The 11,614-nt window shown below is 38.2% G+C and overlaps 1 protein-coding gene across 1 annotated transcript in view; it reads right to left on the reverse strand.

The window, feature by feature from the left end:
- The window catches only part of CFTR (CF transmembrane conductance regulator), a 132,179-nt gene extending 123,760 nt beyond the window's left edge, over positions 1–8,419 (reverse strand). The window contains exon 1 of the mRNA XM_034757727.1: positions 8,282–8,419. Within this exon, the coding sequence (XP_034613618.1) occupies positions 8,282–8,419 (138 nt within the window). The remainder of the gene's footprint in view (positions 1–8,281) is intronic.
- Between the last annotated feature and the right edge of the window lie 3,195 nt (positions 8,420–11,614).

An 11,614-nucleotide genomic window follows, 5' to 3' on the forward strand; every position in this document is an offset into this window, starting at 1 on the left:
TATCTGAAATGCCTGCTACTCACTACGTGTGTTATAGAACACTATTCCCAAGTAACCCTGTTCATAATTTTATGTCATCGTCTGTTAATAAGGTCATCTGAAGACACACAAGTAAAACAAAATACAATTAGCAAATGAATTTAAGATTTACTAAAAGTGATGGTATATTTTACAGATACCGAAGGTAACATGGAAAATATGCTTGGCTATCATTGTTAACTATGATACATTTTCTTCAAAATAATTGCATAGCTAATATGGAAAGAAACAGATTGTGAATGATCACTGTCTATGTGTATAAATGTGTGTCGCATAGACAAACATATGACTTAGGAATATGATAAAAATTGTGATCTAACAAACATAGATTTCAAAATAGTTACCATCTAAGAGCAAAAGACCTGCATAATTTATTGCCAAGAAAAGACAGTGTGTAACTAAGGATCAAACAAATCTTCAGGCGAAAAATAAGGAATGTTTTAAAGTGGTTACTTAGAGTTGCTTATTGGAGATGAGTCTTGGTGTAGATTTAACTGTGTGTTTGTGTACATTATATTAAAAAAATGGACCAGATTCTCAGCTACACTAAGGCCCCATTACATTGGCAGCATAAAGAGGCCCTAAAATGGATGAAAACGTAATACAGAACAGTGTACAAGGGCCTCGGTGTAAATGAGAGTCAGGCTCATAGTGCATGTGTGTATGTGACTGTATGAAAGTACATGTGTAAACACAATCTAATCTATCATTTTAAAAGGCAATTAATCATATGAAACATAAATCAATAATCCTAGCTATTCAGTACATAAAGCACTTGGGGAAATTAAATATTTCCCAAGTGGACATTTATATCTAGCTTAAACACCACAGAGAATGTGCTTTCAGTAATAAAAGGATTGTTTTTCATTGCTGCAACAACAGAAATGTACAGTTCCAGATAAATTGTTTGGTCTCAGCTCAGTCCTTAACTGCAGTTTACATGAAAAGGCAGACACTGTTCATATGTCACAGTAAAGCCAACTGTCAGACTCTGTTCTGAAGAACCATAGGAAAAAGCGTATGTGTTCATGAACTTTTTGCTACTGGAGTTAGTGGTCAATGACTTCAGAAATTGATTTCTAATTCATTTTAATATGTTCTGTACTTAAAATAAGCCATAATTTCATTAACTGAAGAGCCTGGGTGATCATTGCAAATGATGACTTAGAGCATGAACAGGATGGTAGAAAGGAATAGTAGCTGTTGATATTGTACATGGCTTATACAAACACTGCTAATCCCTTGTCCTTCAGAAACAAAAACACTTACAAATTTGTTTCATAAAAGAAACTGTTGTACATTCAGAAAATCTGGCAATCATAAATGAATGTAAGCAAGGGTCCATTAAATAGCTACTGTAGCTAATGCAAGTAAGCTGAGAGAGCTCCTAAGAGACCCCTTAATGCCAAAAATACTGTACTAAAGCTCCATGTCTCGGACTGACTTTGATGAGTACCCTCAAGCTAAGGCCTTGTACAATGGGCTTGAAAACTGTAATAAGCAAACCCTACCTTACCTATCTTGAGACAAGGGGGGAAATGATTTACAGTTTCATACTCCATATATATTGCATTATTTCTTTTCACACATTTTCCTTTATTTGTATTTTTTATTAGAATCGAACTGACCAGTTTGCCACAGACTGAAGAAACAAAATTGATTGTAGTTGGAGTGAGCAGAGTGACTGTTATAGAAAAACAGCATGATATAACACAGGTCTACTGTACCCATGAAAATGTGGCTTGAGTTGCTGATCAACTACAATTCTCCCTCATCCTTAACTGTGTGTATTTCACGCACCCAAATTAGTTTGTAAGTGCATAGGTCCCTCCTTAAAGACTAGTTTGACTCAACCCTGTGGGCATAAGTGGAATCTCCACCCATTGGAGCAGCTGCACTCAACCTGGATTCACCTTATGGGCAGGCAAAGCAGTGCTAACATCACCTTCCTCCAGGGATTCCACTGAGGGTGCTTCTCTCAACAGCAACCAAGATTGTAGAAGACTCTGGTGGTGGAAGCAGTGCCAGGACATGCTGGCTCACGGCTGGTCCACATTTAAAATTTAGGTCAACATAACTACATAACTCAAGGGTGTGAAAAATCCATACCTCTGAACACTGTAGCTATGCCAACCTAATCCCAGGTGTAGATACAGCTTCTGTCAATCTAACTACCGTTGCTTGGAGATGTGGTGTTCCTACAGGAATCAAAAAGCTTCAGGCTGTCTCGACACTACAGGGTTATGCCACTTAGCTACAAAGCTGTAGCTATGCCGGTATAACCCCCATAGTATAGCACCCCATGGCCTCAGTGCATCTCCTGGATGCTCTAGCCCTGTCCCCTCCCCAGCCAGCTCTGTTCAATTTGTGGGCTGCTGCATCAACTAGCTTCAGACTGCTGTGCATAGTGGTGTTAAGAGGCAGCTTGCAATTATGCTTGTCCCTCAAGGTGGGTTTTCAAAAACTCCTTGGGTTTTGCTGTCAGGAAGCAAATCCTGCTTGTATGTGTTTTAAAAGCACCATGCACATCCATAAATAACCCATAATAATAATAATTGGGGGGGGGGCAGATTCACCAGATTTTTGCACTGGTCTGGTGATGCTAAATTATGCTAGCCAGTTAAGCCAGTTTTATAGATGATTTGCAACACCAAAGCAGCACAATGGAGCCAGAGCAACCCTTAATTTGTGAGATAACAACATTAATTCCTAATTTCTGGTTCTCATTTCTGTTGTCAGTGAGAAATAATTTTTGAAACAAAGAAAGCAAGGAGGAAGGGAAACAGATTGGCCTTAAAGCATTATACTGTATTAGCAAATGCCACCGGATTACTGGCTGGCATTTAATGAACTCTTTCACAGAGAAACCTGTAGTGCTGTCAGTCTTGCAACTAACTAGGGATGTTATTATGGGCACATATACATGAAACCCAGCTGGAGACAAGTTTCAAGGGTGAACTGTAGGTAAGAAAAAAAGAAGGAAAACAAGTTCCACCTCTTCTATTGACAGCCTGGTAACAAAATACACACCATAAGGATACAAGACACAAGATACCATGTACGTGACACATTGTTTTAACTTTTCTTTTGTTTGTTTTCTAACTAACCTTTTTCTTTAATATTCCCTCCCTTTAGCACTCTACAATACATCTCTTATTGTAGCTATTTGCTCTTCCAGTTTGCTCAACCTTATCCCACATGAGAAAATGCAAACCTATTGGATGAACTTCTCTGCCCTGCTAGGGAGTACTACCTTTTCTCTGTTAGCTGATGTTGTCTTCTCAACACGGCCAAATCCTGGCCCTGCTTAAAGCTGCTTCCTACCCCTCTGAAGTCACAAGTAGCCTCAAAGTTGGTTTAACCAGCAATGTGGGTTTTTCCCCAGAATAGAAGAATCCCTGGCATGGACAAAACATATCTGGCCCACCCCAGCCCTTATGTAGACATGCAGGTGTAGAAGCAGGCATGGCCAAAGAACTACTTTGCTGTAGCCAAAATGTGGAAATTCAGCTGTGGCCCCTGCTGCAAGGTGTGCAGAGGAGCTGCCCTGCAGGGGCAGACCTGGAGGAATTCTGACTTACTCTGACATCATTTCAACAGGTGCTGTGTACACTACTACACACTTGGTCAGCTCTATTGACTGTTACAAAGGAGATCCTGGCTCTGCTGTCATCCTGTTTAGGTAGCTGACAAAAGGGGACTTTCGTAAACTTTCATAGAATCATAGGGTTGGAAGGGACCTTAGGAGACCATCTAGTCTAACCCCCTGCTCAAAGCAGGGCCAATCCCCAGACAGATTTTTTCCCCCAGATCCCTCTCAAGGATTGAACTCACAACACTGGGTTTAACAGACCAATGCTCAAACCACTGAGCTATCCCTCCCCTGTTCAGCTTAGAGCTGACTGGACAGCTGAGACCAAGTAACCCACACACAATTCTGAGCTCCCACCACATGCCAGCAACAGACCAGCGTGCATGGACAGGTTGGACTGACCCAAAGCAGGGAGGGGATTGCACTGGCATGGGGCAGAGGGTCTGTGTGTATTTAGCGATGCAAGGGGAGATGTATGCTGTAAGAGGGGCAAGGGAATGTGTGTAACCCCTGCTAGAGATCCTTGACCTAGGGGTATTCCTGCTTTCCCAGGGTTAGATAAAAGTGTTCTATTGTTAAGTGTGGTGCTTATTAAATATAATAAAATAAAAAGTAATTAATGGAGATATCCTATCTCCTAGAACTGGAAGGGGCCTTGAAGGTCATTGAGTCCAGCCCCCTGCCTTCACTAGCAGGACCAAGTACTGATTTTGCCCCAGATCCCCAAATAGCTCCACTCAAGGATTGAACTCACAACCCTATGTTTAGCAGGCCAATTGCTCAAACCACTGAGCTATCCCTCCCCCCTTATTCCAGGAGTTAACTCTGGTTTCCCTAGGAAGGAAGGTTGATGTTTGTGACAAGGCCTATGGCTGAGACCTGGGATCCTTTCCCCAACCCTGGGAGCTTGACTTTGTGCTTGAATCAACATGGCTAGTAGAGGGAAGTGCAGATCTCACACCCACTTTACACCTGTGATGGCAGCTTCATTCCAGGTGTGAAATTTAACCTTCAGGGGATGGCAGGCAGTGCATAGCTAGGTGAGGGCAGCTTTAAAGCATGGCTGGAGATCCTTCAGAGCATCCACAGTGCAACAATTTATCACCAGCAGCACCACTACTTCCTGGAAATGCATTGTGCAGTCTCAGGTCCCCCAAATGCAGGGGTTGCAGGTGTCTTGTTTCATTCCTCCGTTCTGTGAGCTTTCCACCACAATGGGACCAATGCCCTATGTATTTCTCTAACTGAATCAAACCTCTAACATTATTCTCCACTTACCATAATTTTAAAACATTCTATATGAAATCAGACATTAGGATAGAAAATGCTTATACAACATGTTGCATTAATTTTGTATGGCTGAGATATATTTCTTTGCAGCTCTGAAGGAGCATGATTAAAATATGAGAAAAAAATTGAACAAATATTCTGAACATTATATTTATTGCTTCAAAGAGTTGAAGATAAATGTGGATCTTATTAATTTATATGCTTTCTTTGCAGATCACTAAAACTGAAGAATTAAATTTCTCTCTTAATGAACATTTGTGTTTGCTGTCAAGTGTTATTTAACATGGAAAACATTTAGCTGCAATATCATTGACTATGCCACTAACTGTGAATAGCACTGTTTGTAGAATAATCAATGTTCTGTTGAAACCCCAGGGTCCCAATAGCTAATCTTAATGAGAATTACTCAATGGAAAATCTTGGACAAGATTTACATTTTTTATGACCATTTTCAAATATGTGACATTTATTCTGGCTATTGCCCAGGATTCGCCACTGAGTAATATGATCTAGAAGTGGCTTCTGGAATCCTGCCTTTTTAGCAGAATTTTGATTTTTCCTTTGCATAGTGCTTTTTACAGCTAGTAAAATGGTCAATACTACTTCATGTTTTTGAGGTATTATAACTATGAATCCCAGTCTATATGTGAAAACCAAAATAGGGCACATTCTAGGAACAAAGATACACATGTGGTGTGCCATATAAGGGTAAAAGATATTAAATGCATTAAAGTCTGTCATTATTTGATTTGGATGGGTAAATGTGAAGCTTGTCATAAGCAACAGAGATACATCCACTGAACTTTCAATTACAGAGTGGATCCATGAAAGAACACAATGTCAGCTATTAGTTGTAAACAGGTCTAGCAATAACATTTAGTTGCTAAAGCACGTAGCAATGGAAAAGCTGGCTCAAGAGAAGGCTCTTTTGTTTTTAGATATTAATTAATTCTGAGTCAATGAACTAACCTCACTTCACGCTGTCTTTTACCTAGGAAATATGGTTTGTACCCCAAAATATCTGTCCCTTTTTAAAAAAAAATTACCATTTGTTTCAATGTTATTTTGAATATATTTTTTAAAGTATTAGGTTAGTTTTCTAAAATTATTTGAAATAGTTCAGTAGTAAGATGTCTTTAGATTTTAAAATTAACTTTAGAGAAATCTGTTAAGTTCTGCATAAGTCAGAAGATGAACAATAGCAATAAAATGACTAGACATGTTGTATAGGTCAGAAAGGGCCAAATCTTGTTTCTATTTTTCACAGAAATAGTCTCAATGAGTTCAGCTGGAGTCCTCGGGTGACTAAGGTGAGCAAGATTTAATCCTGAATCTTTTATCTATCAGGACTAGAATCAGAATTAATTATCAGATCTACAGTAATGGTCTTTCTACTGGCAGACTAAAATATCTGCTCAGTTTTCAACAGTTAAGAAAGAGGACCTGGACAGCTAAGAGGCGAAACCAACAGCTTTGCAAATTTAGGACAACCACAAGTAGTGTGAAATCATTTTGCAAATGATTGCACAGTTTGCAAATACAATCACTTTGGTAGTCACAGGTTTGTTCATTAAAGTCTGGCCATTTCATGTCTTGGCAGAGACCTCAAAATATCCATTCTTTCGAATATCGCCCAGCAAGAACATTTTGCCACTAAAACCATGAGTTTCCCTGGGTTTGACACACTCATTGTCCATCTACACCTTTATGGGCACATTACGTACTGAGGTCCAGTGTAGTTTTCACATGCTATTCAAAAAGTTGTGGAATAAAAGCATTTCATCAGAGAGAACCTTTCCAAATCTACAGTTTATTCCAGCATCACTGACTTATTTGTGAACAGAACTAAATATCTTATTGAACAATTGACAGGGCGTTAACTGGGATTAATGAAGAAATAAACATCCATGGGTAAATTGACATCTTCTCAAATTCTTCTCTCATGCAAGAGAAATTACTATTCCCATTGAAATGAAAATATGTCAAACGTGGGTATTCAAGAGAGCAAGAATTCCTATATGTATCTTTTGTATGGAACTTGATTGTAATAGCTTGTTTCAGGTACATTCTGAATTAACTTTCCCACACATGAAGTATGATTTGGTGGTTGAAGTACTGGTCTGGGACTCAGGAGGTCTGGATTCATTTCATCCTCTGCCACAGACTTCCTGTGTGATGTTGGGAAAATCACTTAATCTCTCTGTGCCTCAGTTACCCATCTGTAAAATGAGAAAAATACTTCCTTTTCCCCACCCCTTGCCTGTATTGTCTATTTACACTGTAAGCTCTTCAAGGTGGAGACTGTCTCTTACTACATCTTTGTACAGTGCCTAGCACACAAGGTCCTTGATCTTTATTAGAGCTTCTAGAGGCTACTATAATATAAATAATAAGATGGCTTTCACTGTCAATTTTTAGTAATTAAAAATACTTCAAGGATTTAACTGCATTGCCCTCCTTCCTGATAAAATAGAATAAGTGTAAAAAATGGATAAGTTCTTAAATATTTCAAATATTTATTCTGGTTTAAATGTACATACCCATTACAAGTTTTTGTCCTATCACAGAGCTAAGAGCCTTTTGGCATCTTTCAGAAAACTCAGACACATGTTGATTTGGGCAGTTGTATTTTGGATGGATGAAATAGCCATATAGGAAGAGGTTCCATTAGTTGCTGTGGAACTAGTACTTTTGGCTGTTAACTGAAACATTGGTGGTTCAGACTTACCCAGGGATGGACTTTAAACATGTTAGCAGAGGGAGAATTGCACTGGGATTGAAATGACAGGATTTGTAATATGGAGATCAGAGTACTAGTCCAGGTTATACAACAGATTTCCTCTTCTACACTGGAGACATTTCTTGCACCCAAATTTTAAAAAGTGGACTCAAATTTTGAATGCCAATCCTCAAAACCTTAGGGGCTGATTTTCAGAGATGCTCAACACCCACAGCTGTCACCGAATTCAATCGGATTTATCAGTGCTCAGCACCTTTGAAAGTCAGGCCCTATATGCTGAAAGTTGAACACCAAAAAACGGATGTGTCCAAAGCTAGGGGCCACTTCTGCAAATGTGGGCATTAATCTCTATGTATCATTTACCTCAGCTACAAAATAATGATACTTATTATATTTATATAAATATAATATTTTTCCAATTTCACAGGGACATGGTGACAACTAATGAACATATGTAAAGTACTTTGAAATCCTTGGCTGGAAGGTGCTGTCAGTGTACAAAGGGGGCATTTGCTTAACTTCACACACTAAGTAGTCCTCGTGAAGACAATGGGATTACTTTGTCTAAGGCTACATCTACATTGAAAATTAATGTGTAATTGTGGTGCAAGTTGGCATACCCACACTAGCTTTGATCTAACTGGCAATGCAGGCTGGTCAACCCAGCAGATACCCATTTGGGATCCTGGGTGTGTACTTGGGTTGCTAGCCTGCACCAGGTTCCATGCTGACAGATCTTCATTGCTGCTGTTTCCCATGCTAGCTAAATTAAAACCAGAACAGGTATGCTTACTTGCACTGCAATTACACCTTAATTTGTGGTGTAGACATATCCTAAGTCTTTCCTGGATCAGGGTCTATTTTTTGAGTCAAGATTCATTCAAGGTCAGAAGGAACCAATGATGATCATCTAATCTGACCTCCTGTATAACACCAGCCATAGAACTTCCCCAAAATAATCCCTAGAGCAGATATTTTAGAAAAACATCCAGTCTTGATTTAGAAATTGTCAGTGCTGGAGAATCCACTATCACCCTTGGTAAATTGTTCCAATGGTTAATTACTCTGAATGTTAAAGATTTACACCTTATTTCCACTGTGAATTTGTCTAGATGAGAAGTTTCCAAAGCACAGACTAGTGTCTTGTCATGAGGGGTAGAAAGGAAGAAATATATTCTGGAGCTATGGTAGAAATAGAAGTAGCACAATTATAACTTGTGTAAATCATAGAATCATAAGACTGGAAGGGACCTTAAAGGTCATCTAGTCCAGTCCTCTGCACTCATGGCAGGACTAAGTATTATCTAGATCATTCCTGACAGGTGTTTGTCTAACTTGCTCTTAAAAATCTCCAATGATGGAGATTCCGCAACCTCCCTGGGCAATTTATTCCAGTGCTTAACCATCCTGACAGCTAAGTTTTTCCTAATGTCCAACCTAAACCTCCCTTGCTGCAATTTAAGCCCATTGCTTCTTGTCCTATCCTCAGCAGTTAAGAAGAACAATTCTTCTCCCTCCTCCTTGTAACAACCTTTTACGTACTTGAAAACTGATATCATGTCCCCCCTCAGTCTTCTCTTTTCCAGACTAAACATACCCAATTTTTTCAATCTTCCCTCATAGGTCATGTTTTCTAGACCTTTAATCACTTTTGTTACTCTTCTCTGGACTCTCTCCAATTTGTCCACATCCTTCCTGGAATGTGATACCCAGAACTGGACACAGAACTCCAGTTGAGGCCTAATCAGCGCAGAGTAGAGCAGAAGAATTATTTCTTGTGTCTTGCTTACAACACTCCTGCTAATACATCCCAGAAGGATGTTTGCTTTTTTTGCAAGTGTTACACTGTTGACTCATAATTATCATGTGGTCCACTATGACCCCCAGATCCCTTTCCGCAATACTCCTTCCTAGGCAGTCATTTCCCATTTTGTATGTGTGCAACTGATGGTTTCTTCCTAAATGGACCACTTTACATTTGTCCTTATTGAATTTCATCCTATTTACTTCAGACCATTTCTCCAGTTTGTCCAGATTATTTTGAATTTTAATACTATCCTCCAAAGCACTGGCAACCCCTCCTAGCTTGGTATCGTCTTCAAACTTTATAAGTGAACTCTCTATGCCATTATCTAAATAACAGATGAAGATATTGAACAGAACTGGACCAGAACTTATCCCTACGGGACCCCACTCATTATGCCCTTCCAGCATAACATGGAATGTTTTCCACATAAAATGTTTTCCTAGTAAAAGTTGTTGTTACTTACCTTGTTTACTTTTCATTTCTTCAGTATGAAAAATCTAATTTTCTAAATCAAAACTTGCTTCTTTATTCATAGTTATAAATGATTCAGAAAATAGCTAATTTTTAAATTATGAACTTTTATAGTCTATACAATCAAACCTCTCTTTCTCTTTTTGCAAGCCTGGATCATTTTCTTTAATAGTCATACAAAAAGAGAGTATTCCCTTGTTAAAAGTCCATATGTGACATTGCTCCTTTATAAAACTTGTTATTGTCTGAACTTCTTTTTAGGGCAGGGATTGGAAACATTTTTAAAGAAAATGTACAAATACAGTATTGAAATGTATCTACCTTAACTACATTAGTTACAAACTAAGACCCAAATTCCGCACTCAGCTATGCTCACATAACTCCCAAGCAGGACAGATGCATCTAAGCAAAGAATCTGGCCATAGGTTTGTAGAAAGTAATCTATTATTTAATGTTTCATATGCTGTCATCAGATAGCTGAGAACCACTATGATGAATCATATGTTTATCACTGAGAATCTCCTAGTGAATATCTTCTCTGCAAATTTTGCCACAATTATTTCAAATGGTCCTATAGTGACCTTCAGTCTATTACATTACATTACATCCTGATTGGCATTTTACAAATACAAAGCTTTGAAAGAAGCATAACCCAGTAGACACGTTTTAAGTGAAGATTTCTTAAACTACATGGAGATAGATTATGAGACAATGTTAAATAATTGTTGTTAATAGGAAAAGTAACTTTTTCTTCCACATCACTTTATAAACAAAGGAAGGACTGACTCCTTGATTTTATTTCAGCTGCTCTGTTCATGCTACATTAGAACATTAGTACTTGAGAGCACCACACCTGGTCCATGAGATAGCATTTAAGCCAGATGCTTACAGTTAAGCACATTCTTAAGTGCTTTCTAAATGAGGCTGCTTTCTTGAACTGGGGCTGCTCTTGTTATGCAGATACAATTACACACCAAAATGAAATTCTACAATTTTAGAAAAACTCAACAAAATTCAACTTTTTTATCACAACTTTATGGGATGAACCAGTTTATTGAGTCTACAAGTGTCTACCTAATGCTATGCAAGAATATTGTTCTGGTTTTGTAAAGTTAGTATTTCTTAGAGTATTCACATAGTATTTCTTAAATTTTGTTCACTTCTTATAACTTGACAATTTCACTTGTTGCTGTATGGCAGCTTGCTTTCTAGCAACTAGAGTAGCATAATTTCCCCCCTGAAATTTATCTTGACCCTATGAGACAGTATTTGGGTACCTGAACAGTGAAGGCATGTATTTTCAAATAAACTAATACATTTTCATAGATTAAAAAATATGTTGGCTTTTGAACAGACAGATCTTTTTTGTTAAATAACTATGTATTCTGGCAAATTCCAAAAGAAAAATTTTGATGCAACTCTTAACATTCATCAGTTTTCACATCTAACTAGTTTTAATCTATTGATATATCAGATAAAATATTCCAAAAGTATTGACTCCTAAAATAGATTATACATTTTGAGAAGGAGTAGAGGAATCACTCGTAATGTAAATGTCCTAGACATCAAATAAACAGAAAACTTTGTAGTACCAGAAATTTATTATTTTATCAGGTTCATTCACTGTGGAGGTATGCCCATATTCTACATGGTGGGGGAGGGGTTGTGTTTATCC

This window comes from Trachemys scripta, chromosome 1, assembly GCF_013100865.1.
Source record: "Trachemys scripta elegans isolate TJP31775 chromosome 1, CAS_Tse_1.0, whole genome shotgun sequence".
In the NCBI taxonomy this organism is placed as follows: Eukaryota; Metazoa; Chordata; order Testudines; family Emydidae; genus Trachemys; species Trachemys scripta.